Source organism: Aspergillus alliaceus (genome assembly GCF_009176365.1).
Source record: "Aspergillus alliaceus strain CBS 536.65 unplaced genomic scaffold BDW43scaffold_40, whole genome shotgun sequence".
In the NCBI taxonomy this organism is placed as follows: Eukaryota; Fungi; Ascomycota; class Eurotiomycetes; order Eurotiales; family Aspergillaceae; genus Aspergillus; species Aspergillus alliaceus.
The window spans coordinates 26638-52786 of record NW_022474723.1 but is presented as its reverse complement, the minus strand read 5'-3'; the positions used below and the strand labels follow the sequence as shown (position 1 = coordinate 52786).

General features: G+C 46.5%; 13 protein-coding genes across 13 annotated transcripts; 7 read left to right on the top strand and 6 right to left on the bottom strand.

Moving 5' to 3' along the window:
* Positions 1 to 578: 578 nt before the first annotated feature.
* BDW43DRAFT_155621 (uncharacterized protein) lies at positions 579 to 3613 on the top strand. The gene has a single exon (XM_032038538.1). It carries the CDS (start codon positions 832 to 834, stop codon positions 3103 to 3105), a length of 2274 nt encoding a protein of 757 aa, XP_031897502.1. The 5' UTR covers positions 579 to 831; the 3' UTR covers positions 3106 to 3613.
* Positions 3614 to 4455: 842 nt separating this feature from the next.
* On the bottom strand, positions 4456 to 5235 carry BDW43DRAFT_155517 (Hsp20/alpha crystallin family protein). The gene has a single exon (XM_032038535.1). It carries the CDS (start codon positions 5138 to 5140, stop codon positions 4547 to 4549), a length of 594 nt encoding a protein of 197 aa, XP_031897501.1. The 5' UTR covers positions 5141 to 5235; the 3' UTR covers positions 4456 to 4546.
* Positions 5236 to 6229: 994 nt separating this feature from the next.
* On the top strand, positions 6230 to 7023 carry BDW43DRAFT_155481 (uncharacterized protein). Its single transcript, XM_032038534.1, has 2 exons — positions 6230 to 6492; positions 6682 to 7023. Exons 1-2 carry the CDS (start codon positions 6478 to 6480, stop codon positions 6988 to 6990), a joined length of 324 nt encoding a protein of 107 aa, XP_031897500.1. The 5' UTR covers positions 6230 to 6477; the 3' UTR covers positions 6991 to 7023.
* BDW43DRAFT_155417 (fumarylacetoacetate hydrolase family protein) lies at positions 7024 to 7679 on the top strand. Its single transcript, XM_032038532.1, has 2 exons — positions 7024 to 7402; positions 7479 to 7679. Exons 1-2 carry the CDS (start codon positions 7134 to 7136, stop codon positions 7570 to 7572), a joined length of 363 nt encoding a protein of 120 aa, XP_031897499.1. The 5' UTR covers positions 7024 to 7133; the 3' UTR covers positions 7573 to 7679.
* Positions 7465 to 8776, bottom strand: pre4 (proteasome core particle subunit beta 7). The gene is made up of 3 exons (XM_032038533.1): positions 8654 to 8776; positions 8455 to 8602; positions 7465 to 8390 (listed from the first exon to the last, which is right to left on the bottom strand). Exons 1-3 carry the CDS (start codon positions 8681 to 8683, stop codon positions 7786 to 7788), a joined length of 783 nt encoding a protein of 260 aa, XP_031897498.1. The 5' UTR covers positions 8684 to 8776; the 3' UTR covers positions 7465 to 7785.
* A 211-nt stretch (positions 8777 to 8987) lies between these two features.
* On the bottom strand, positions 8988 to 10359 carry BDW43DRAFT_284305 (HCNGP domain-containing protein). Its single transcript, XM_032042846.1, has 3 exons — positions 10071 to 10359; positions 9970 to 10018; positions 8988 to 9909 (listed from the first exon to the last, which is right to left on the bottom strand). The coding sequence occupies exons 1-3, from the start codon at positions 10140 to 10142 to the stop codon at positions 9323 to 9325; spliced, it is 708 nt and encodes a 235-aa protein (XP_031897497.1). The 5' UTR covers positions 10143 to 10359; the 3' UTR covers positions 8988 to 9322.
* A 172-nt stretch (positions 10360 to 10531) lies between these two features.
* Positions 10532 to 11373, top strand: prs3 (proteasome core particle subunit beta 6; the record flags this gene model as incomplete). Its single annotated transcript, XM_032045198.1, has 2 exons — positions 10532 to 10629; positions 10686 to 11373. 2 exons carry the CDS (start codon positions 10532 to 10534, stop codon positions 11371 to 11373), a joined length of 786 nt encoding a protein of 261 aa, XP_031897496.1.
* A 112-nt stretch (positions 11374 to 11485) lies between these two features.
* Positions 11486 to 12624, bottom strand: BDW43DRAFT_155344 (pre-rRNA-processing protein PNO1). Its single transcript, XM_032038531.1, has 3 exons — positions 12414 to 12624; positions 11706 to 12355; positions 11486 to 11654 (listed from the first exon to the last, which is right to left on the bottom strand). The coding sequence occupies exons 1-3, from the start codon at positions 12487 to 12489 to the stop codon at positions 11598 to 11600; spliced, it is 783 nt and encodes a 260-aa protein (XP_031897495.1). The 5' UTR covers positions 12490 to 12624; the 3' UTR covers positions 11486 to 11597.
* Positions 12506 to 15265, top strand: BDW43DRAFT_284295 (mitochondrial distribution and morphology protein). The gene is made up of 2 exons (XM_032042844.1): positions 12506 to 13568; positions 13622 to 15265. The coding sequence occupies exons 1-2, from the start codon at positions 12761 to 12763 to the stop codon at positions 14875 to 14877; spliced, it is 2064 nt and encodes a 687-aa protein (XP_031897494.1). The 5' UTR covers positions 12506 to 12760; the 3' UTR covers positions 14878 to 15265.
* Positions 15266 to 16741: 1476 nt separating this feature from the next.
* On the top strand, positions 16742 to 20470 carry BDW43DRAFT_302194 (GTPase-activating protein BEM3; the record flags this gene model as incomplete). The annotated part of the gene is made up of 2 exons (XM_032045197.1): positions 16742 to 19817; positions 19869 to 20470. The coding sequence occupies 2 exons, from the start codon at positions 16742 to 16744 to the stop codon at positions 20468 to 20470; spliced, it is 3678 nt and encodes a 1225-aa protein (XP_031897493.1).
* Positions 20471 to 21204: 734 nt separating this feature from the next.
* On the bottom strand, positions 21205 to 22315 carry BDW43DRAFT_155309 (uncharacterized protein). The gene is made up of 2 exons (XM_032038530.1): positions 21993 to 22315; positions 21205 to 21876 (listed from the first exon to the last, which is right to left on the bottom strand). The coding sequence occupies exons 1-2, from the start codon at positions 22060 to 22062 to the stop codon at positions 21239 to 21241; spliced, it is 708 nt and encodes a 235-aa protein (XP_031897492.1). The 5' UTR covers positions 22063 to 22315; the 3' UTR covers positions 21205 to 21238.
* A 298-nt stretch (positions 22316 to 22613) lies between these two features.
* On the top strand, positions 22614 to 23515 carry BDW43DRAFT_313693 (18S rRNA methyltransferase BUD23; the record flags this gene model as incomplete). Its single annotated transcript, XM_032047666.1, has 2 exons — positions 22614 to 22636; positions 22699 to 23515. The coding sequence occupies 2 exons, from the start codon at positions 22614 to 22616 to the stop codon at positions 23513 to 23515; spliced, it is 840 nt and encodes a 279-aa protein (XP_031897491.1).
* Positions 23516 to 23837: 322 nt separating this feature from the next.
* Positions 23838 to 26095, bottom strand: BDW43DRAFT_155237 (isocitrate dehydrogenase (NAD(+)) IDH1). The gene is made up of 5 exons (XM_032038529.1): positions 25824 to 26095; positions 25420 to 25480; positions 25284 to 25358; positions 24303 to 25206; positions 23838 to 24247 (listed from the first exon to the last, which is right to left on the bottom strand). The coding sequence occupies exons 1-5, from the start codon at positions 25854 to 25856 to the stop codon at positions 24160 to 24162; spliced, it is 1161 nt and encodes a 386-aa protein (XP_031897490.1). The 5' UTR covers positions 25857 to 26095; the 3' UTR covers positions 23838 to 24159.
* Positions 26096 to 26149: the final 54 nt, after the last annotated feature.

The window sequence follows — 26149 nt, the reverse complement described above, 5'->3', positions numbered from 1 at the left end:
CTTCCAACCGCCATCCACTGTTCCCTATTCCGTTCCCCGACAGGAGCTGGAGCTTGCCAGTGGGTAACGCATTCGTCATTGTTGTGTTTCTTGCATAGCTTCAATCATAGCAGTCTCTCCACTTCCTTTATGTATCTTATTTCCCTTACTTGTCTCCAATTTGATCCTGATCGTAACTCTCTGTCTTTGTTGACTTCTGGCCTTTTTTTATTCCTCTTTTTCCCCTTCTTCCTTTTCTATCCACGTACCTCTCATCGTGTTTCAAAGCTGTATTTGTTCTTCATGGTGCTGGTGTTTCATGGCATCAACAGATGCGGTGTATAAGATAATCCCATCTTTCTTTCAACCGTTTCACTTCCTTCGTTCCATGGTACTCTTTTAGACTGGTAGTCTTTGGACCACCCGTTTCTTATTACGAGCTTTTCCCATTTATCTTTCTACCCTCCCTCCTACTGCAATATCAATAGCCATACTTCCGATCGTCGCGGTGGCAGATCGGAAGCTCCAGGCTATCAAACTGTCTAAAGAAATTCAGGAAACCGTTGCCTTCTGGCGTAACCATCTGGAACACTTCTAAACCCGTCAAATTGGAACACGTCACCAACTGAGGTCTCTTAACAGTAGACAATAGCGAGCCATCAACGTCAGAGCCAGCAATTTTCCAAAGGAATTGATCCTATCATTGAGAAAGGCTCTAGAACAAGCACACCTGGGTTCCCTTCTCAAAATCTTAACATCTGTGCGACTGTTCATGTCGTACTTCTGTCTTTTTTGATTTGGCAGGGTATCCGGAATCTCAACCTTCCTGAGTTCTGTTGCTGTCCGCAAGTCATGGGAAGTTTCCTCTCTATACAGAGTGGAGAGAAACAGCGCCGATCAAACCGGCTCTCAAAGCCACCATCGACTTTCACTTCCCGTTCACCAAGCTGCCGTTCACCTCTTCAAACATCTGGTGCCAGTTCCCCTGTGGCACCCAAAGTTGCTCCCTGGCAAGAGTATTCGACTACTACTTCTAGTCCCATCAGATCGTGGGACCTCGAATCAAAAGGCCAAAGGCCGCAGTCAGTCCCCTCAGTATCACTGCGAACCGAGGCGCTATGGACGGGTACCAGCGAGACTAGGAAGAGTCCGCCCATGTCCAGAGAGCCAAATGAGCTTCGTCTCCACTCAGACACGTCCAACACTCCAGGGCCCTTGTGTAGGCGAGCTTCTTTTCAGCCAACTACATCAACCGCCTTTCGGTCAACTACCCTACGAAGTGAATCAGGCCAGCTAAGAAGGTCCTATTCAGTCCATTCACCTCCCCACAGTACAAGAGGCGCGATACACCAAAGTAGTCTTGAAGAAGCCACATCTTCTAACACTCATTTCATGGTAGATAGTCCAGGGTTTTCCTTGATTCGCCGACGCTCTTTGCTGACGCGTCCTGGGATCGCTACGAGACGATCTGTAAGAGATTCGTCTCGTCGATGTCCTTCGCCAATCGGACAAGAGTTAGGATTCTCATTCAATCATACGGACGAACCAAAACAACCTTCCCAGTGGCCACTAACAAGCTGTGTCGATTCTGTCTTGCAGCATACTACTCCGCTTGCTCAATTTCGCCCGCCAACACCAAGTGACTTCGAGTATACTCATTTGGGAACTCTTAAGCTAGGGTCTTTACGGGTAGTGAATGGCTCGGCTTCTCCGTGTCCCAGCGATAGAAGTCGACTCCGACCATACAGTCCGACTCCCGAAGCCAGCACCGCGCATATGACAGAACTACGTCGGAGCAGAGACCACTTAGCCCACGTGGATCCACCAGGGGTGGCTGCCCTAGACCGAAGAGACCATCGCAGCGTAATTGAAAATTCTTGGGATCCTGAAACAGTCCCAATGCCAATGTATAACAATCCTGAGGGGTCCAGCAATGTGCCGTCATCGGATACTAGAAACATGTCAGGTCTCTCAAAAAGCAAGCCATCCACGTCTATTCTACAGATCCCATCTTTTCCTGACGTCATTGGACACGAAGATTTTCCGGCAAGTCCATTCTCTTTTGAGAAATCACCGACTATCACAATCCCTCATGGGTTTTATGTTAAAGAAATGGAAGATGAAGGTGTATCTGTGTCTGATGACGAAAAGGCATTAGGCTTCGGGAGGAAAGCTTCTCGAAAAGGCTCCCATCCGAATAGGTTATCCCATTCACACAGAAAAGTAGATAGCGGCTACAGCTCTGCTACATCAGTCCGCTCTCTACAAGACAATCGCACTAGGGATTCCATTGATTCCCAAGAGTCAGCACAGCGGCCTCCCAGTCATCGCAGGTTCACACTCGGGGGCAGCAGAGAGCCTGAGATGTGCAATGTAAGAGGTCACTCGGGGCCTGGCAACCAGCTCCCTATGGACCGCCACCTAAGCCTTCAAGGTCCTAGGATAGGTCCTAGATGCGATTCACATGGTCGGCCAACAAACATGTTTACAATGTGCCATGAGACACCATCGCTACCGGCTGCTGGACGCCCAAGAAGCTTATCGTTGACTTCGCCACAGGACTCTAGTCGCACAGTGTCTTTTTCTCGATATTGTAATCAGCTACGCCACTCTGGCACTGCATCCAGTGGAACCTCACCTCCTTCAGCACACAGACCAGTTCCAACTACAATCCAAACTACCGATAATATCATATCCAACAACCATCGTTATGAAGGGCTCACAACTCGCACTGTAGAGCCCAGTAACGTAATAGGTCAGAAGGAGCTAAAGACTACGAATCAAGGGAAACCTGGAGCTGACCTCGAGAGTGACCAACCTCACAAGAGCAACCTGCGCCGGTCAAAATCGGCGAAAAAGCTTGTCAAGAAAACTCCGAATGCGGTACATGATCAAGACCCGCAAACTATAGGGGCTAACGCGGCTGTTCAGTGCCTAGAAGCAGAGATCGTGGCACTTCTAACGCCACCATCACAACTCCCAGTAAAGAATGTGGATGTGCATCCCGAGTCTCTAAGAGGCCGGGCGAGAAGCCGGGCCATTGACTTTGAACGGCGCATGACAGTAAAACAACAGAAACACCCAAGCATAAAAGTGGCGGCTCCACCACCTTCCCTCTATCATTGATATCAAATTTCACTGTCTTTCCTGTCTTTCTTCCTCCTCCTCCTCCTCCTCCTCCTCCTCCTCCTCGTCGTCGTCGTTGTCGTCCTCTTCTTCTGTCTCTCGCTCTCCTCTTCCCTCCCTCCCCTTTTTTTTGGCCGGCCTTGGATTGGATCTGTTTGGCGTCAACATAATAACTAAGGGTCATACGTGGGATTTCTGTGTTAATTTTTGGATATACCCTTGTCGACGATTTGAAGCACTACTGTTCCATCCTTCTACCTGTCCTACTTTCTTTATTCAAGGGATAGTCGAATAATTCCTCGCCTTTCTTTTTATTATTGTTATTCTCAATACTGTACTTGCCATTTCTGATTTCTGGTATGGAAAGGAAAAACAGGACTGTGCGGTACATATTCATCAAAAGTTTTCCACGTGGTGATATCTGTATATATAATGTCATGATGCGAGCGAGATCCGCAAGTATGAGCCTCAAAGTAAAAACCTATACGGGGAAGTTTAGCGGTGAAGCGATGTAATCAATTACTAGTGGTGTATTTCGTACTGCATAACGGAGCCGGTTCCTAATGAACAATTCACATTCACATTACAAGTGGGGTAGAGTGAAGTATAATGCACAATGCCCGAACTAAGGATCTAGAGAACCCAGCCACCTGGTACAACTAAACACATAGTTCAGATGAGAATAGATCTATCTAACGAAAGGTATAATTTACGGTTTCTGTCATTACTACTAATAAAGTCTCACTATCCTTAAACCTGTAGTAATCCGAAAGCTGCGCTGCTCCAGGCTGCTGATTACTTGGAGGAAGTGTTGTACATGTGCACCGGAGCGTTATATATATACACACATCAAGGTACTAGTTTATGTCAAAGCCAACGCTATATTTAGCTTCTTAGAAGACTCATAAATTTTTAGGGAAATGGGTGATACCACGTTGATATGTTGATATCCAACGTTCATGGACAGGGGACACGCTACACCACGTATAGATACGGTGGTATTATTCCCTCTTGAATTATATTGGATAGAGGATCCATAAATGAGCAGGATCACTGGTGTTTACATGATAGTCCAAAACTTTAACCTGTCGGTAATAGTGGAGCAAAATGATTGTATATCGGCCTAGCTGCTCTATGAGACGTAAGGGGCGTACACTAGTATCTATCGCGCAACTATTAGTGTTTCTTATTCTAATTACTAGTTTCGTACTATGGTGGTAAGATGGATAGGGATCAATGTCTAATTGAGGTAGTTCCATTCTACATTAAATCATCGTAAAACAAGACATACAGTAATACGCAAATCCGAACAAAACAATATCCCATGCAATCTGTACAGCTTAAAGCAACCTTAGGATGAAGTTATCAACATAGCCGAGCATCTCGGAATATTATAGACGACGTTCCATAACGAGTGCTGCAAGAACGCCCAACGGTTGTCTTACTCGACGCGAATCTTCTTCAACGTCGGGGCGGCTTCCTTAGGGACAATGACCGAGAGGATCCCATCCCTCAAAGAAGCCTTAACTATATCCTGGTCCACTCTCGTCGGGAAAGTGAAGACCCGGTGGAATTCACCAACTGAGCGCTCGGTGACCCAATACTTGTAGCGTGGTTTGGTCTGCTCTTGTGTGGTCATCTGCGTTGTTGAAGACTCGATCGGTGAGTTAGCACGTGGTGCGTTGCTTGATTCATCTTCATCTTCGACTGTCGGTTGAAGAGCATTGGCAGAAGATGCTTCCTCAGAAACTTCGCTAGTGTTGGATGTATCATCGCTGTAGGTACGCTTTACACGGCCCTTGATGGCCAGTGTATGGGGATCTGTGAACTCGATATCGATATCGTTTTGATTTGCCCCCGGCAGTTCTCCATTTAGATAGTAACTATCATTTGATTCGTAGACATCAAACCGGGGTGTAAAGGAGCGAACAGGCGTGGACCTTTGCTTCGGGCGGCAGGAGCGATGGACATCATAGTCGTCGAGTAGGTGGAACAAGGGCGCGAAGTCGCCGGAGAAGTGCGTGAAGAAAGCCATTTCTGAGGCCAGATATACAGTAGTCCAAGATTTGATGGTTGTAGGAGTAAGGTTCTTCTGAGATTAAGGTGTAATGATATCAGCCCAAGAAAAGTAACTGTTTGGTTTGATAGCTGGTGGTATAGGAATAGGGTTGTGTAGTAGAAATTGAATCTTGAAAGACGACGTAAAGCTGGTTGTCATTCTTATATGTATATATACAATGAACCTTTATCTAGAAGGAACTATCATGGCCAATCTGTTTGTATGTATAAGCAAACTGAATGCTCTAGCACATATTAGTATTTTCTAGAGATCACTGGATGGCTCTAGAGCCTTCGAACATAGTTACTCCGCGATAGGTCGATAAGATAAGCGGCATTTATCTTGTCGGTTTGTTAGCTACGGGAAACCGCGCGAACCTTCGATGGCATTCAAACTCCCTTAGGTCACATGATAACGAGAATTCAGGAACAAGCACGAGTCGTCGTGAGACTACGTTGGTCTAGATATTGTGGTCATACATCATGGTACGTACAATTTCCCTTTCTTCCCGTCCCCCTACCCCTCTCTTCTGGATATGTGGATTTGTGGTATACTCTTTGCGCCAAACCCGATCGATCATTCACGCTACTGGATGTTGCGAATTCCCGGGGAGGAGTATATTTCGAGCTGCCTGTGGCCTTTGCGCAGTAAGTACTCTATCGCATTAAAATCCTTCTTGCTGACAGAAAGGTGTTTTTGAAATTCCGCCCTGTTTACCATCAGCAACTTCTACACGAGCCTTCAGCCGTACCAGAGCCAAGATACCTGGCATAGCGCCTAAAATTACTCCTCGTCTCCTAGATCACGGTGGGAAAAACCTATTAGTCGAAATACAGGAATAGATATCAAATGCTCAATTGAAGAGTTCGCTTGCTCACGAGGGGCTTTGTCCGAATCTGTCTCAAGCATTTCCGATAGAGGGATAAAGCCTCCCTTTGGAGGCCTGATAAGCGGACCATGATTCACCGCAACTATCTCGAAAGACTTTGCTCAGGGCGTCATTGGATGGTAATATGGGTGATGGAGAAGGTAGGGAAAGGATCGTACCGTACGGAACCTATGTGTAAGCCCGTACCCAGACAGGACTAGTTGGACGTACAGTACCGTACTGGGTACTACAAACTAAATATAGTGAGCGGGCCGGTCTGGGGAAGCGGGTATCTCCTACTCCCGGCCAAGAGATGAATGTAGGTAGGTTAAAATAAATGAATCTCTAGTATGACATCTTCCAGGGCAATACAAGTAGCGGGATAAATTCTCCCCCGTCTTATCCTCTACTCCCATCTGGGATTTAAGAGGTATACGATGCGGCAATGACTACATTCTCGGTAAGTTAATCCAGTAGGAGCATACATTACGTATGTTCATTCATGGTGCACATATACAGAGATGTCACTGTCACTAAACCTCTTGAAGATATGCACAAAGCAATTAAGTCATACAAATGCATTTGACCTTGCTCCTTTTTAGGTCTCATACCAACCCCCCCATAGGCTGACCCATTTATTTCCATACAGCGTCTCATCCGCTTTCTGGCCAAAGATGGTCACGTTTACTACGGCGATGCCATTATGCCTACTGGCGTCGGCGACTTTGGCAAAGTGACTAAGGCCTATGTAATTCAAGGGGATATCCTTGGTCAACATCGAGTCACAGACCAAGTTGCCGATGTGAAAATGCTCCCCGCACCATTGGCGAGGAAGGATGTTGCAACGGTGCGCTGTTTGGAACTGAACTATGAGCAGCATGCCAAAGAATCCAACCTCCCCACCCGCCTATCCTGTCCTCTTTTACAAGCCAATCACATCTATTACTGGTCCGCATGATGATATCCCAGTGTCTTCTGTGGCGCAAGATGGTGAGGGACTGGACTATGAATGCGAGCTGGTTATTGTTATTGGTAAGTAAACCAAAAATATTTGCGAAGACCGAGATTTGGATGGTGTGCTCGGATATACCGTAGGAAACGATGTTTCTCATCGTGATTGGCAACTCAAACGTGGCGGAGGGCAATGGGGATCAGGGAAGGGCTTCGATGGCTAGGCACCTTTTGGTCCAGGCATCGTCACTCCCAAAGTTGATCTGCGACCCCAACGCTTTGACCATATCAACCATAGTCAATGAGCAGATAGTCCAATCATTTTCGACTAAAGATATGATATTCGGGGTCGCCGAGACGGTGTCATTCCTCTCCCAAGGCACCACTCTGCTCCCTGGTGATTTGTTCTTCACTGGAACGTAAGTTCCATTTCGAAGTCTCCTTCTTTCTGTCCCGATCTCCTAGGAGTGGAATAAATCTCATGTCTCCTTATAGGCCACAAGGAGTGGGGATGGGCCGGAGACCCCATTATAGTACAAAGATAGCGATCGAGTTGAGGTTAGTCTGGAAGGGTGGGATCATGCGTTGATCGAGTTGTCTTTGACAAGCCAGACTCTAAACTATGAAGAGGTCATAAAAGTTAGATAAATCTCAGTACATGGATATTCTTCGAGACGATGAATGCAGGTCTGTCATGGAAGCCCAGTTACTAAAAGTTCTGTGCGCCGGGTTGAAATTTATCAATTCATGTATTTGCTAGATCCTTGCTAGAAAAGTCCTTGCAGTACGCTCAAAGAGAAATCTAATTGACCTGCGCTCCATACCCCCTGATGGATTCAGCAAAGGCCCAGCTCTGGGCCTCGATCGCCTGGTCTTCCTTAACCTCGACTCCATCACTAGTGATCACTGCAATCGAATACTTATCCAAGCTTCGCGCATCTCGATACCACAAGACTTTAAGGCACTCTCTCAAAGCAGCTTCTGCCTCTTCCTTACTGATCTCTTCGAGGGGCTTCTCCTCTGGGAATAAACGACGAAGGATTGGAATAGCAAGATGTGCACCAAACCCAGTTGCAAGATGCGGTGCTGAATAGGTAGTACCGAGGAGGTCGGCGGAGCTGAGGAAGGGTTTCTTGTCTTCGTCAAACCCTGCGACGAGAATATGGTTCCAGAGTGGGTTGAATTCGGAGCGACGTTTGTAAAGGACCTTGGAGAGGTATGTATGCAGATTCTTTGCGTTCAGCATGTTACCATGTGTTGAATAGTTTTCTCTGATGTCGATAGATTCCAGAAGACGATCGATGTATTGCATGTCTGATACATCGCCGCTGAAGCCGATCACGGCAGATTCGCTGAACACGCGCAGGCGTTTAACATCGGTGAACCGAGCGAGAGATCCATATGAGGCTGTGGTTGTCAGTACCTTGTCTCTACAAGCCTCCCACATGAGAGTGAAGACCTGGGGCCATACCCAGGTTATCGGCAGCGATCGCAACACCGCCATGGAATTTGACTGCTATTACCGACGTCCCAGTCACAGCAGGGGACTGGGTGTGGGTCTTTGGGCCAGTGGTCTGAAGGTATGACGAATTGTACGGCCCGTAGATATCATCCCTAGGCTTAAGGTAGACAGTTAGAGATGCACAGCACTCACGTAACTGGGCACTTACCCGACCCCAGACTTCTGGGTAGTGGTTCATGATGAAGGGGTGATTATGATGAAGCAAAGAGTAATGAATAGAGCAGTAGCAGGTGATGGCGATGATAATTATGAGAGGGTGACTTGGTGGAAGAGTTTGGTTTGGCGGTTTAGGTAGTCGGTTCGGGGTGATACGCACTCCGTTGAAGCTAGGCAGTAGAGAGCTGACGGAGCTCACTGCCCTTACGTTAGCAACAGCCACTCGTGGCGCGCTTATCGGAATTAGTCGCGCTTAGCGAGAACCAAATAGTAACTACTTTTTTGTGCACTCGTCTCTTATTCTAATCTATTTTAATTCAATCTACTTCACAGTTTTTTACTATAAACCCTCCAAAAGGCCCTTGTCGTGCGATATTTTCATTTTAAATAAGTAGAGCGAAGATTAGACGCAGAAGCCTTGTCAGACTATAGATATACTAGATGTGGACCGTGACTTGAGGTAATCCTACAGATCAACATGGGCTGTCGGGAGCAGTATTGCCCTTCAGAGGCGCTCGTGCTCCTTTGCACATAGCACATCTACATCGGCCGTCCGAGGAATTTCTCTAGCGTTAATTATTGACTCCCTAGGCTCCGGGAATAGCCTTCCCTTTCCAAAAATTCCTAAATACGTGGAGGTTTCGATCATGTCCACGAAGAGTCACCTTGGCCTTATTCGTGAACCGGGGGCAGACCTCACACCATCTGAATCGGTAGGTGTGGCAGCGACGAAGTGAATCGTGTCTCTCTGGGCTGTAATCCGCTGTTCTTCAGCTTTTTGGTGAACCGCCTTCTGTGCCTTCAATAGTTCCTCTTTGAATCCCCATTCTGGTAGACTTGACACGTCCCATACTTCAAGCGGTAAAGAGGTAGAGTATTGCACCTGATCGTCGATGCCCGCATGTTCCATCAGTTTTCTAAGTAGGCTAGGATTCTTGAGCGATGTTGAGAGAGCTAACTTCTCGTTGAAGTGAACATCTTGTTTCTTCAAAGATAGAAAATGGGCAAATTTCGCATTTGCCTTGGCATCAGGTGAACCAGGTGGTGATGAGGGAATATCTAAATTCGGCACCGGTGGTAGTGTTAAGTCATGAACTAATGTACGAGAAGTGGACAAGGGAAATTGCTCGTTGGGGAAGTGCGACTCTGGCTGTGCTTCTTTATGCGACGGCCCAACGATAGGACTGCTAAGTTCTCGGTTCGAAGCCGTTTCTGGCCGGTTTGGTGCATTGTTAGATATTGGTAGGGCTAAAAGCGACTATGTGATTAGATGTAGCAACTACATGTATCCGCGGGTGCGAGACATACTCTCACTTGCTGATGTCGAGAGTTCAACTGGCTGTCTCTTATTCTCATGCTAAATATACTTAGCTTCAATCTCATGCAGAAATAGGCATCGTAAGTACTACCTTCGTTGGTGTGGAGGCTTCTCTCTCCACTTCATCCTCGCTGCTGCTGTCGTACGCTCCAAGACCTAACATAATTGAATGTTTAGCACCGATCAAGTGTCCGAGTGCACTCTCGTATCGTAAGCTGTACAGTATAATTGGATGTTAACTCTGTACTGTTCAATATAGGCAGAAGAAGCAGTCATAAGTGCGTCGCTTTGCAGTGTTCCAATAGGTACTGTGCTGTGGTGGAAAGTTAACCTAGTTACCTATTAAATTTAGCTTATATAAGCAAAGGCAACTGCACCGCGTCACAGTAACAGTAGTAGCTCCATCCAACAGCTACTTAACTTCTTCCCACGATCGAGATTCACTCAAATACAGAAACAATCTAGGCCATCCAATACTACCTTCATCCTACTTTGAACTTGGCTTTGAGTGATCCACTAGCTCTTATTGATACTAAGATATCCCCACACAAAATGATGTCTTTCATGGGGAACCAGCCTCAGAACGAGGCTGTCGGCTACTCCTTCTCTCAGCCAACCACTGCTCCAAACAAGGAACACTCATTTTATCCGTATGTGCTCGGTCTCTATATATGGGCTGGACACTAGAACTAACCTATATCTTTAGGTACACTGACAACGGTGGCTCGACTTTGGGTATCACAGGTGCTGACTTCGCTATTCTTGCTGGAGACACTCGCTCGGTGGCAGGATATAACATCAATTCTCGCTATGTTCCTAAGGTTTTCAAAATTGGCGGTGATGATGACAGTGGCGAGGGCGCCCACATTCTTTTGTCGGTTGTGGGCTTCGCTGCTGATGGCCAAGCACTCAAAGAACGATTAGATGCAGTGGTCAAGATGTACAAATATCAGCACGGGAAACCTATGTCTGTCAGAGCATGTGCTCAGCGATTGTCGACTATCCTATACCAAAAGCGGTTCTTCCCCTATTATGTGCATGCTATTCTGGCCGGCTTGGACGACGAGGGCAAAGGAGCGTTATACAGCTACGATCCGGTAGGCTCATATGAAAGAGAACAATGCAGAGCAGCTGGATCTGCGGCGAGTTTGATCATGCCATTCCTGGATAACCAGGTCAACTTCAAAAACCAGTACATCCCCGGTAGCGGAGACGGGCATGCTCTCGAACCGAAGAAGCCTGAGCCGTTACCGAGAGAGACGGTGGAGCAGCTCGTGCGAGATGCGTTTACCAGCGCTGTGGAGCGACACATTGAAGTGGGAGATGGCTTGCAAATGATGATTATTACGCATCGTGGGATAGAAGAGATCTACACTCCGCTGAAAAAGGACTAAAACGAGCTTTTCCTCGACGCTGTACTTCATCAAGTTCATTTCGATAAATTCGTTACTCATGTTATGATAACATGGATAGGATAATTCTAGTGCAAACCGCTTTTCACCATAAAGTCAATTATCATGAAACCATTTTCTGTTCAGCCTTAGAACGCCAGTATCATAGTCCAAAAAAAAGGTAGAGATAGAGATCCAGGGTAAGAAAAGTCTGCTGCACACAGGCATTAAAAGCGCTCTTTCATGCGTGATGCTACCTTGCGCAGGTTACCATATACCTTGCCCTGTTGTAAGTCAGCTTTTGTACTTCCAGTGAGCTGGATGGGTTGGCGTACCGGTGGGCTTCCAAGAATCAAACTAACAACAGCCTCTTGTGCAACCAGTATATTGCGATAGCCACCCAATAGATGTATTTTCTGATCAGCTAGGACAATTCTAGTGCGAGTGGCATTCTCTATAGAGTGCTTCAGTTTGCCATCCTTGCCCGCAATTCGTCCGACCGCACGGCTAAGATGTTCTCCATGGAGCGATGCTTTAACATCGCGAATTTCAAATGAGCGAATATACAGGTCATCCAGTCGGAGCAATGCGATAGCGTCGTCCACGTCGAACCCGAGAGTGAAAGCCTTAACAAAATCTTCGCCCTTTTGCAGTGCTCCTGTGTCGGTGGTGAATTTGGAAGTACGTAACTCAACCGCCCTGCTCTTAATATTCATGCGAACCTGTAGCTTGAGGTGCTCAACTAGGGGAGGATATATTCTACTCCATGAAGCCTTGAGGGGTGAGAACCTGTGGGGCGGAACTGGCACCTTCCGAGTTTCCACTCGATATACAGTATTGGTATCTTTTGCTGCTGTGAAAACCGGACGTCCTTCCTCATCGATGCGCATATCGGCGTCTTGAGTATTTTCGTCCGTGGAGGCAAATGCTGGTGTTTTTTCCTCCATTGAGGTTTGGGCATCGATTAAAATTTCGTCATCTTGATCTGAGTGGGTTAGGTTAGTATTCTGATCGTGACCATTGGAAAGGCGAATGAAACAAACTTATAGAGGGTTGAACAACAGGCTCTTCGACCGTTGTTATTTGATCAGGCTCCTTGAGTGCTGTAGGTGCTGGCATTTTGCTTGAGTTGCTGGTAATGATTTTCAAGAACTGTAAAAGAATGGTGGAGATAGTGGGAAATCTTAAGTTTTCAGTTGCAAACAAGACAAACTTGTATTAGGACGGGTCCATGATTTCATGCAATTTTTGTCCGAAAAACATACATTTGTCTATCACCTTCCCATTGAAGGTATTGGAAAGTATTGAAGGCTTCTTTTCCCTCTAAACTCATATAGAGGCTTTTGACTTCGCCTTCCCATTGTACACTTTCCAGCATGTGACGGCAATAATGGCTGGCAATTTCGGACGCAGGTTGTACACCAGCTTCTGGGAAGCTACAAATCCTTTCCTTGGGCGTGGACTCCGGACAAATCGCACACCACTTTCATATGATATAGCAAGCTCGGGCAACGTCGTATGCGACATTTTGTTTAAAAGACAGATTAGAAAGATATCATCCCTACCTCCCGGCAAGACGACGCAGATCACCAAACGATTCGCTTCCGGAAGTTTTCTTGTACTTGGAATAGCCCCAAACTCAACTGCAGTAGAGACTGGGACAACCTGTGCGGTGGCTTCAGAAAAGATCATATCGCATGTCACGCATAGGACCTACAAGTTCGATAGAAGGCTTCTTCATGGCTCATCAAGATATGCATCGCCAAGAGGAATCCCCGCAAGTAAGGATGATCCACCGAAGACGAAAGCGCATAATGAAACCTTGAAATACAGCAATGGAAGCTCTATCAGAAATGTTAAGTCTCCCGAAAATGGTGCTACTATCCAGAAGACAAGGTCAAAGCAGGAAATGCCTGAGGAGCAACAGTCAGGGCGCCATCTAATTGACCGTCTACCACACATGCCACAGTTACATCGGCCAACAAAAGAGGAACTATTAGCTGCAGCCAATGGCTTTTGGTCTCGACTTAAAGTACGATTCAAGTGGTTCTCAATTCGAAGTGTTCGACCTTTTAATCTCGATGAGATAACGGCACTCTTTTCGTGGGTTCTATTAGGTCATGTTGTTTGGGTTGTCTTAGGCACAACAACATTCTTCTCCCTGTTGATCATCGCCATCAACACGGTTTTCGCCCAAGGTATGTTCGAGATCCGCATGATTGTGTATGCGATCTGCTGCTAAGTTATACAGAAACCTTGGCTGGATGGATAGGTAATTATCTCACGAAATCGTCTGGGGTGAAAGTAGTGTTCGAGTCAGCGATTGTCCCCAAGTGGAGGGATGGTGTAATTACGTTTAAGAATGTCTTTGTCTCTAGACGACCCGGTCAGGGGACAGGCCACGTTAGCAAAGGCTCCCCCAAAACTGCTGCTGCTGTGGCTGCGGCCGCAGCGCTCAATGACCGGCCTACCACGGAATTGTTGGATCAGCGGCTGTCATCGGCCGAAGAGGATACAAACTACACGCAATTCGACCTGGCAATTGAGACTGTCAATGTTACATTGTCATTTACAAAATGGATCAACGGCAAAGGACTGCTGCGCGATGTCGAGGTGAAAGGGATACGGGGTGTGGTCGACCGCAGATTCGTTTATTGGTCAGATGATGACCTTGATCCAAAATCATACCGGCATGAACACAATCCCGGGGACTTCGAGATTGATTCGTTCAAAATGAGCGATGTGCTAGTCACAGTTTACCAGCCAGATAATTTTAGGCCGTTCCCTATCAGTATATTTTCTTGCGATCTGCCCCAATTGAGAAAGCAATGGCTGTTTTATGACTTCATGTCAGCCAATATGATGTCAGGGTCTTTTGACAACTCCTTGTTCACTATTCATCCACGGCAGACCCACGGTTTCACCGGAGCACAGTTAGACAATGGTATTGAAGAGGGTGGCAGAACGAGCCCGTGGAAGAAGCATAACCGAATACGCATTGATGGTCTGAATATTGATCATCTAAACCGCGGAGTGCAGGGGCCATTTTCATGGATCCATGAGGGAACCGTCGACATTGTTGCCGATATCATGTTTCCAGAAGAGAATGATGAAAGCTTGACCAAAGTAATGGCTGGCATTTACGATCGACTAGAAGCTACTGTCACCTCTACTCAATATCGTGATACCGTATCAGAAGCTCCCGCTCGGTCTGGTGAGACGGTTTCTGAGGGCGATCGGCGATTCCTAGTCACCGACTTACGACTACATTTGAACAATGTTAGGGCAGTTGTTCCTCTTTTCACGCGAGATCTCTCATATATAAACAATGCCCTCATCCGACCCATAGTGGCATACATCAATTCGCGTCGTACTTTCATGCCTGTTAATTGCCGTCTTGTCAAACGAGTCGGCGATTTCGATGGTAGCTGGACTATCTTCGATAGCGGCTTAATGGACGATCTTTCAGCAGCGGTGAGTCTACGATCTTTCTTCCAACAATGTTAGAGTAAGGCACGCTGATGTCTCGCAGGTGTACGATGCATTCGCACGAGATGTGGTTGATGAGCAAGCACGCAAGCGACGTTTTAAGAAGGTAGGTTTTTGGTCCCTCCAATTAGCTGCTCAGGCTATTTTTATGGGCATGGCCGGAAATATAGCATGACTTGTATTACCATCCAAAATTTTCCCCCTCTATGTATGGTTCCCTGGCGTTCAAGGTCTGGACACTAAAGGCGTTACCGAGATCAAAAGCGTTTTGAGCACCTTAGTCGACGAATAGACATCCAGATTCCCTCGACTCTTGTTTGAGATTTATATTTATATTCAACTCTTCTTCCTAGCATTGGGAGGGCCTAGGCTCCTATCACGATCTCTACTCATCCCCCTTCCCTCGAATATGTACACTACTACCTTTTAAAACATCCTACTTAATAATGTAGATAAAGATCCGAATGTGCGGTGGTCATTGTAAAATAAATCGATGCACTGGTAGATAGTGGCAACAGCTCAGCATAGGATTTTGTTCGGTTTTTATTAAGCCTTAGCGTCTTAGATATCTATTCACAGTATGTATGATCATAAAAAATAGATCGTAGCATTATTCTATTCATTTTCTAATGGTTATAAGGTAAATAATTCATAATATAGAAAGACAAGGTTTTTCTGATCCTTTTTTGGAATAAAAAAAAATAAGATACTTTCTGCAGCGCGAAGAAACCCATATAAAATTTAGAATTGAATGAAGAATATATAGTGGAAAAATAACTTCTTTCCATATTGAGCTCTACGTACAGATCGGTACTCCGTAATAGTACAGTACCAAACGCTAAGCTGTACTCCGTAAGCCCTTTCAATTTCCAATACGGAGTACTTCCAACCTTGAATGACAATAAGTTTACTGCGATGGGGAAAGAACAAACAAAAACGAAGGTAGGTTCAGTTGCATGTACAGGTAAGCTCAACTCCGTTTCTCTCGCTATTTTCCCGAGCCTTACTATCTGTATTCACTAAGTATGGGAAGGAGACTACTAACACATTACTATTAGCCTACCTTAGCAATCATACCTGTAGGCAATGATAGTGTCTAGTAACTTCAAGCGGTGATAATATCATGTTGTAATTCATCTATGTATCTAACTCATTTTCTCAGTGCCTTTGTTACTGTTCCTTGTATTCCTTGTATTCAGTACTAGTACTAGTAGTAATGGAAGTACCCCAACCCCTGAGCGGTGCCAATCAATTAACCGCCATATTCTAGCGCTCCACATTTACTAATTGAGCTCCAACTCCTAAACAACCTGCCATGTCGCCGAAGCTGCGACAGGGTAGCAATGATAATTGCAACAACACCAACCAGCTACCTACAAGCCCCCTAAGGTCACCTTCAGCGAGATATCATTCATCTTCGCATTCAATATTTACTGGAGATCTCATCCCCCGTGATTATCTGGAACCACGATCCAACGGAGAGGCCTTGCCTGGGACTGTGGCCATTGCTGCTCTCTGTAAACCTACACCATCTCCCTTATATACAAGCTATTGCCTCCAGTCACCCCACCAACCCACCTTGCAGAATAACCAGTCAACGAGTTCATTTGGCTACACTTCTCCACCCCCGAATCAGTCGACTATACACCCAATAGCTTATGCGGCGTTTCCGGTTCCTCCATCCAGTGCCAGTCAAGTCTCATCGAGCGCATTTGGAAGCCCACACTTGAATAAACCTGAACAGTATGAAAAAGATATGACCGAACAAACAGTTTCTACCAAGCATCGTCAACCTTCGGAACCAATGGAACCGAACCAATCTCCAACATCCTCTCCGATATCGTCTGTCTCGATGTCTGGGGAGCGATCGGGGCAACGCATTATGCCCCGCACTTCCTCAATCGACTCTGCGATATCATCTCTCTCTTCAGCCTCGCAACCCCATAAATCTTCATTCGATGCTACAGCTCTAAGCCAAGCTGATATAGAGAATCTTATCGCCACTGCAGGGTCAGCCGAAGCAGTAATCATACATCTTCTGAAAGAGAAGCATCATGCAGCATCTCAAAATTCGCAGCTTTGGAGGTTGGTCGATAAACAGAGGACGCTTATACTTGGGTTAAATAAAGATCTTGAGCGTTCTTTGAAAGAGAAAGAGCGATATAGGAAGAAGCTGAAGGAGTTACAAAGTTCATCGCCATCTTTACCATCGAATAACGAGCAACACTTACAGCATAAAACTACCGAAATTGAAGATACAACCCTTAAACAAGCGATTTCTGGGCAAAGGGACTCACAGCCTCAAGGCGTATCTCCATATAGTCCCAATTCTAGCGGGCGAGACCAATCCTCGAGCACTATCCGATCCCAGAACGTGGTCGTGGGCGGTTTACCGGACAATCTGACCAAGAACTCTTCAACAGGTCATACAGGCGAGTTAGATCGGCGATTAGGTTCGCAACAACCCCCGCCGTTAGGATATTCTCGGCAAGAGTTAGCGACTGCGAGTCCAAGCTCGTTAGCAAGCTCTAGCTCCCCTGTTAGTGATACGGTGTCGGGTGAAGATAAACAACAGAGAGTTCCCCATCCAGTGCGAAAGCCTCCGCCTGCACCTTTGAATCTGGGCCAAGGAGAACGCGCGATATTGGACCATCCAGAGGTATACGACTCGGAATCCGAGTATGAGGATATTTTGACAGTGGATGAACTGCCCATGGAGCGGGGACGGAGAAAAACACGAGATGATGATGACCGAGAACGCGAAGCTGCCCTGGCAAGAGAGAGAATCGCTTTTGGCTCTTCAGAGGACGAGTCGTTGCAATCAATGATGACCCCTGCGAATGACTTGCAGCAGCAAACAGCACCAATCAGCGAGAAATCTGAGTCTTCAACCCCTTTGAGCCCTCGCTTGACTCTCGGCGATCTCCCCGTCATTAGGGCCCCGAAGAGCCCTGGCTTGCCTATCAGTCCACGGCCTGAGGATCGCCCCCCAAACTCTCCTTTACCTCGATTACCCAGAGAAATGATCAACATGGCCCCGCAGATGGTGTCAGGAAGTAGCCTTTCGGGATTAGCTATATCTCCTCATATCAGCAAGTATCAAACCCCCCTTAGCGCTGCACACCCCAGCTTTCCAAATGACATTGCGGGTCGGTCAATCGACGCTGCTGTTGGGTTCGATAGTTCTAGATTCACAGTGGCAAAACCAAATGGTATCTATCAAGGACTAGTTTCAGAGGACTACCCAGGCCTTTTACTATCTCCTAATGCGCTGCCGTTGATTCTAGTTAAAGTGTCGTCATCGCGACTCCGTCCCTCGCGAAACAGCTACTTGGCGTCTAGGCCTTCAGAGGAGGAGCCTGTTTTCACACTCAGCATCCTTTTACGATCCGAAAACTTGGAACTCTGGCGTGTTGAAAAGGTCATCGCGGCCCTTCCACATCTCGATCACCAAGTAAAACAGTTATCTAGTTTCGCTGGAAAGCTACCAGACCGATCCATCTTCAGTGGACATTCCCCGGCCAAGGTGGATTCGAGGCGAGCCGCGCTAAATTTTTACTTCGAATCCCTTCTCGATACTCCTATTAACGAACAGGCGGCTCTGGTTATCTGCCAGTTTCTCACGTCCGATGCCATTGAGCCACGAGACGATGAAACAAGCTTGATAAAAGGTTATCAACAGCCTAGTTCTGACATTCTACGTGGCCCCGATGGAAAGCCCAGAAAAGAAGGCTACTTGACAAAAAGAGGCAAGAATTTTGGCGGTTGGAAGGCTCGGTATTTCGTTTTGCGTGGCCCAGAGTTAAAATACTTTGAATCGCCAGGCGGCCCTCACCTTGGAACCATCAAAATCTACAACGCTCAAATTGGCAAACAGTCGCAGAGCGCAAATGGCCAATATAGCTCTCCTGCACGAGGCGAAGATGACAACGATAATCAATATCGCCACGCTTTCCTCATCTTGGAACCCAAGAAAAAGGATTCTTCGGCTCTTGTGCGACATGTTTTATGCGCTGAGAGTGACGAGGAGAGAGATTCTTGGGTGGAGGCACTCTTGGAATATGTAGAAGGGCTTTCCGAGAACGAAGGTTCCAATAATGGATCATCCAATACCCAAACACAGGTCGCTGGAACTCAGCTGGCCAACACGACGGTCGAACCCGAAATGCCCTCAAACGGAAACAAGAATTACAGAGTAGCCGACACTCCGGATCCTGAAGGTACCGATATAGTTCAAGGGTTCAGTTATGAGGATGCCGTTCCTGCTGAACCTCCAGTATTTGGGCCACCTTTCGAGCAACAGGGATTCATGTCACCCGCTTCCCCCCAGATTTCATCAACTGATCCTACCGATTCAACCCAAGCAACAAATCATTTGGTGGACCCTGGCCAGCTATCGTCTAGGATCATATCTGGGCCGACTAATGGGGCGGTAATCCAAGACGCGGGAGCGTGGGGTAATAAGTCAGCTAGCAGTACTAAAGAGAAAAAACGCAGCATTTGGGGATTCCGCACGAGATCGTCAGTAGACCTTGCTTCGCAGCTACAAGCAAGTTATGACTCTTCGTCAATTCAGTCAACTCAGCCCCATGGTATTACCCCAGGTGATAGGAGAGACCTTGTCAGACCGGTCTTTGGGATTCCATTAGTGGAGGCAGTACAGTTCTGCGCGCCGCAAAGTGTTGACGTTGATTTACCTGCTGTAGTCTACCGTTGCATCGAGTATTTGAAGGCCAAGGGTGCAGAATCAGAGGAAGGGATATTTCGGTTAAGCGGGTCAAATATCGTCGTTAAAGCGCTGAAAGAACGGTTTAATACTGAGGGAGATGTTGACTTCCTCGCCGACGATCAGTACTACGATGTACATGCCGTGGCCTCGCTGTTCAAACAATATCTGCGAGAATTACCCACGACTGTACTGACTCGCGAACTTCATATCGAGTTTCTGCGTGTGCTTGGTAAGCACGGAATCCCATTTGCAATATTGACACTAATGATCCATGCGTCAGAGCTCAATGAAAGGCAAAGTAAGATCGCGGCATTTAATTCACTTGTCCATCGACTCCCAAGGCCAAACCTGGCTTTGCTGCGAGCATTGGTTCAGTTTCTAATAATCATCGTGAACAATTCCGATGTCAACAAAATGACAGTCAGGAACGTCGGCATAGTTTTTGCCCCAACGCTAAACATTCCAGCCCCCGTGTTCTCGATGTTCCTCACTGCCTTTGAGGGAATTTTTGGCGACCTACCAGGCTCGAATTCAGACACCAAGGAGCTTGCTGTAGATAACTCTACATCTCCAGAGAATTTTCGTTTTGCACAATGCCAGGTACTGGCAGAGATGCCCACTCCTTCACAAACCCAATCTGCCTTCCGCCAACAGACAGACTCTCATGGCCGTGATGAATGGGGTTACGAACAGACCTCGAACAACTTCCTAGAAAGTAATCATCAGAAACAGGCGGCTCCGCCCACAACGAACAGGACGTTGGCTCCAAATCTTGAAGCTTCGCGTTCCATCAAATCAAAGAGAAGGGAGAGCTCACTCCTTTTTATGGAGGTAAACCATAACTCCTCTGTTCCTTCTGCACGCGGTGACGACGGTGAGTAAATCCCGCTAAGTTTTGCTGGAAGTTACTAAATTGATGGTGATAGTCTGATCTGGTACTCCATTTTATTTTTCTTTTCTAAAGTTCTCATATACACACTGTTCTTATTTGAGCCCCTCCTGAACAATCATTTTGCTTTCCCATTGGTCTTGTACAATGGCATTGTCTCAACGATCAAGACCAATCATGATTTGAACGAACTTGAAATGACTCAATATACGGCAACAAACCTGACTGCATTTAACTAAGTACCCCAACAGAATATCTAATACTAATGTCAATCTGAAATGGCTCTTGCGCTTTTGCTATCATCTTCCTTGTCTGAAATTCCTCTCGTTCGTCTGTCCTTGTGTCAAAAAGGACAATTATTTGCCGGTTGTAACCTGTGCAGAGGATGGTGCTATGCATAATTTGTACAGACTGTCCATCCATCCATTACGTAGGTTGTTCTCCCCTTCGTTCTTGGCCTTCTTATGCCTTTCTGTGTTGGGGTTCACTTACGGTGCAGGGTGCAGTACGAAATAGAAAATGTAATATACCCGTTTATTTATATATCTATATCAATACCTGCAAGGCTTTCAATGCATCGAGTTTCCGCCTATTTAGAGCCATAAAGATGTATGAATCCGGACTTAAGCTAGACCAACTAACTCATGCTGTTCTTTATTTTATTGTTTCTGTCAAGAGTGACCAGTTCCATTAGCTAAACTAGACGGGAACATAAAATTACTCATTAATGTGGCTTTGACGGTTAAAGTAATACATAGGGTTCAGAACACTTTTGAGCGTTCGCCCCTCCAAAATCCCATCAGTTCGCCATTTTCTTTGACCCAGTCACGAACACTATCCACCAGAACCTTTGCCATGCCCTTGTTCTTGGATTTCCCATCTGAAGGTAACATACCTCGAGCGAGCTCTGCGGTTGAAACGTGGCCACCCGTAGCATATTCGGATCCTATGCTGGGTAAGACATTCTCACCCGCACTGAGGCTAACAAACAGCGCAAAGGGGACCAGCCAGACACAAAGCCCAAAATAAGACGCGACTTCAGTGAAAGTCGGCATATCCTCCACATTGGCTTGGTATGGTTGGCGCCAGTTGGATGCAGCTCGCGAGGCAGGTAAGGGTTTCGAAAAATAACGGAACCAGAGCCAATGGTTTAGTCCAACAAGAACACAAGACAGTATGAAAAGGGGATCCGACAACTTGACGACAGGGAATCTCCTTAGATTGCTCGCATAAACGATGTGCGAGCCGATACTGAGCAGAGATAAAGAGAAAGGAAACCGATCAAACACGAACAGAAGAACCTGGATGAGGATAATACTGTATATCAAACGGGTCAAAAGCCGACGCGCGAGGACCGTATGTTCTTCTACAAGCTCCGACAGATAGTAGAGCCCAGAGGCTAGAGGTGCGTCAGTCAAGCTCGACATCAGTACTGATCACAGCTGTGTATATCTGGCTTCGCAACCGCGAATAATATTGCTAGCCGTCTAGAAAGGCAGCTCGCACACGTCTTACCTATAGCCAAAGTAAGAAATGAGAATCCTACAATAACACCTAAATACCCTAGCAATGGTAGGATCCACATGTTGGGAAGCTGATGTGCTACCGTAGCTCCGGTGATTGTGATCTATGGAGTTGGAGGTTGAAAAGAGCGCAAACAAAAAAAAATCTGAAGGGTCTTTATTCTTTGCAACGAGAAAATCGATTGGGTCATTAGAGCCTATGATATATAAGTCGATGGAGGGGTAGATTAGCGGAAGTTGAGGACGATTAATTGTTAAAAGTGTAGTTAGTCCACCGCTACGATACCAATGAAGGTCAGTGAAGTGAATTTATGCCTCAGGCCTCAAAGTACTACTGTAAGGCACCAACTTAGCCGTCCCTCACCCAAGCACTGCTCAAAAAAGGAGAGACAAAAAATTTAAAATATCTCGCCGATTACTCCACTCCGATCTCTTTTGAGCTATATATCATTATTAGAGTCGCTCTATCCTTCAACTCTTTTCTTCTGAACTTACGATCTGAATATCTCATTGAGCTTATCTTCTCAACTCTTGACTCTAAAGAAGGCATATATATGTGGTGATACGTCTATTTGCTGAGAAACGAGAAGAAACTTCACATTATTTAGCGACCATGTCACGTCCTGAGGATATCTTGTACGTTCTCACAGCCATCAATATCGGACTAACTCTTCACTAACCGAGAATTTTAACTGAAGGCCTCCTGACCTCTTCTATGATGACAACGAATCTCGCAAATATACCACATCATCGCGAATTCGTAACATACAGTCCGATATGACCAATCGAGCGCTTGAGCTTCTTGAGCTTCGATCTCCTTCATTGATTCTTGATGTTGGCTGTGGCTCCGGTCTTTCCGGCGAAATTCTTTCTGCAGTGCCTCCTGAACATGGTGGGCCTCATACCTGGATAGGCATGGATATCTCGCCTAGCATGCTTGATATCGCGCTTCAACGAGACGTAGAAGGGGACTTGTTTCTTGCTGACGTCGGACAAGGTGTACCATTTCGCCCCGGCGCTTTTGATGCAGCTATCAGTATCAGTGCTATCCAGTGGCTCTGTAATGCTGAGACGAGTGACGTTAGTCCTGAAGGACGTTTACGACGTTTTTTTGAGGGTCTTTATGCTAGTCTACGACGTGGAGGTCGTGCTGTTTGTCAATTCTACCCCAAAAATGATGCACAGCGAACAATGATCAGCAGTGCTGCCGTCAAAGCTGGCTTCGGGGCAGGTATACTAGAAGATGACCCTGGGACCAAAAACAGCAAAATATACCTCGTTCTAACTGTTGGCGGTGGCGGTCTACAAGGCGATATTACAGGCGTCGTGAATGGTATGGAGGATGTTAATATCTTGGACGTTAGAAGAAAGGCTACGGAGCACGGAAGAACGCTATCGTCTCGCAAAGGTGATAAGGCTTGGATTATGCGAAAAAAGGAACAGATGACGAAAAAGGGCAAGATTGTGAAACAGAATTCCAAGTACACTGGCAGAAAGCGACGTCCCGCCTTTTGATTGGACGGTCGTGGTTGGCTTCATACGCACGATAAAGTTGATATAGCCTTCGTGCTTCGGCTCATCGTGTAAGAGAGAAAGAGAGAACAAACGGACATCAGTACTGATTTGAGCAGGGTCCACAAACGACGTTTTGCCTGCTCTACTACTAGCTCGCAGCCAGTTTCATCCAGCTGAGAAACTAGCCTTGAGTCCTTTAGGCGCTCATGAATCGGACTAGCTCTTTTGGTGTTCTGTACTCAACCAAATTGGGTGGGGTTATGAGTTATGAGCCCAAATTTGCTGCTTTTAAAGAGTTCGGCCTAAAATGACTATTGCTAGGATCTGGGCCTTTGAACCACATCTCTACCTGGACGGCGTGCCATTGCAACGTGACGAATATCAGGCGGATATATTCTGCTGGTGAATGATTGAAACGACTTTTCTATTTTCAGGATCATAGCATATAATTTTACACGCCCTAGCTCCACAAGATTGTCTAGAACCTCAGTTATGAGTAGGCCACCGTCGATGTTGCTTCAGTGTGAACACAATACACAGTAAAGAGACAAGTCCACGTAGCCAGCACGGCATTCACTGAGCGACCTACTACAAGCTTTCATTATCATGAGAATAGCGATTTAGTCGGGCACAGAGATTCTCAATTACAGAGCAACCTCCATCTTGTCCAGGACAGCCCTGGTGAACTCATGGGTGGTAGCCTGTCCACCCATGTCACGGGTCCTCGTTTTACTGGGGGCGACAATATCAGTAATAGGACGAATGATACCAGCCAGAGATCACTCACCCTTCACCGATGACATCGTACACAGCTTTGGAAATTCTATTCGCGTGGTCGTCCAAGCCGAGATGACGCAGAAGCATAGATCCAGAGAGGATCATAGCACTAGGGTTCGCCTGATCCTTGCCCTTGATATCAAGCCCAACATGGCGACAGCCGGGTTCAAACACGGCGACATCACGACCCATGTTGCAGCCAGGGACAACGCCCGGTCCACCAACAAGGGCGGCACCGACATTGGAAAGGATACCACCATACAAATTGGGCATGACCATGACGTCAAACTGCTGGGGCCGGGACACGGCTTGCATAGATGCATTGTCGACAATCATATCGTTGACTTCCAGAGTGGGGTAGTTCTCGGCAACCTTGTGGAAAGTGCTACGGAACAGACCGTCGGCCAGTTTCATAATGTTCGCCTTGTGAATACAGGTGACCTTCTTCCTATTATTTGCAAGGGCAAAGCCGAAAGCAAACTTGGAAATACGTTCAGACTTGGCACGAGTGATGATTTTGAGTGACTCAACAACGCCTTGGACAGACTGGTGTTCAAGGCCCGAGTATTCTCCCTCGGTGTTCTCACGGATGATACAAAGGTCAACATTTTCGTGGCGTGTCTTGTAGCCCGGAATGTTTTTGATCAAAACAATCGACGCAAAAATATCAAGCTCTTGCCGCAGAGCAACGTTGAAAGATTGGTGGCCCGAGCGCTCAACGGGGGTGAAGAGGATACCCTTGAGACCCAGCTTGTTGCGGCGGAGCGAAGCGATGGATTCCTTAAAGAGTTGCTCCGAGTGCTTGTTACCTGTATCCACGCCACTGACATCTACCTGCTCCCACTCAATGGGTACATTGTCGGCCTTGAAGATAGTCTTGACCGATTCGGCGACTTCAGCCCCAATTCCGTCACCTTTGATCAGAGGGGAGGTGTATGCGTCAGCACATCCGGCAGCGAATGTTAGGGATGTATGAAATATGTAAATATACCTGGAATAAGCGTAACAGTGTATTTTCCGCCATACTTGGTCGGCTTGAAGATGTCCGACTGAACACTAGCAAAAGCTAAAATTCGCGAGTCAACCGAAACAAGCATTCTTTATACGGAAAATATATGGAAACATACATCTTGCTGGGACGGTGGAGCGGACAATGGGAGCTGTCACCGCAGAGCGACGGAGGAAAGTCTGGCAAGATGAACGTTAGCGAACGAGGTAGAAAAAATATCACACATGATAGATGGACGTGTATGGTGGTCAAAGATAAGAAACAGAGAGAAAAAATGATAAAATGAACCGAAAAAATGACAATGAAATATCCAAGACGTGGAATTGATCTTGTTACAAGACTAATAGAGAAAAATGAGGGAGAGAAGGGGATAGAAGTTAAACAACAAAAGAAAAAAGGGAAAAAGGAGACTCTTGTGAACTTCGTTTGTATCGGGCGGAAGGGAAGTAGGCAATAGCCAAGGGTAAAACGAGAACAGGACAATTTAACTCAGCCATTGACTGGAGCTGCCTAGGAACTTACTTGCGCGGACTGCGCTGTCCTTAGGGAAAACATTTTGATCAATAGACAACGAGAGAAAGAGGTGGAGAGGAGAGAGACGAAAAGCAAGTCAAGCTGGAAGTGAGAAAAAGGCGTGCAGAGGGAAGAGACAAAGAACGGGTAAGAAAGCGGCCAAGGCTACCCGACAGGGAGTGCACGAGACGCCGGAAAAAACGGCGGATCGTCTCGGCACCCATTCAAAGCCAAACTGTTCTTGGACAAGAAATGATACGGGCCGATCTTATCTTTAGGGTCCATCAATCAATTTAATCAATCAGTTCAATCAAGTGAAATCGCTCAACCACAAA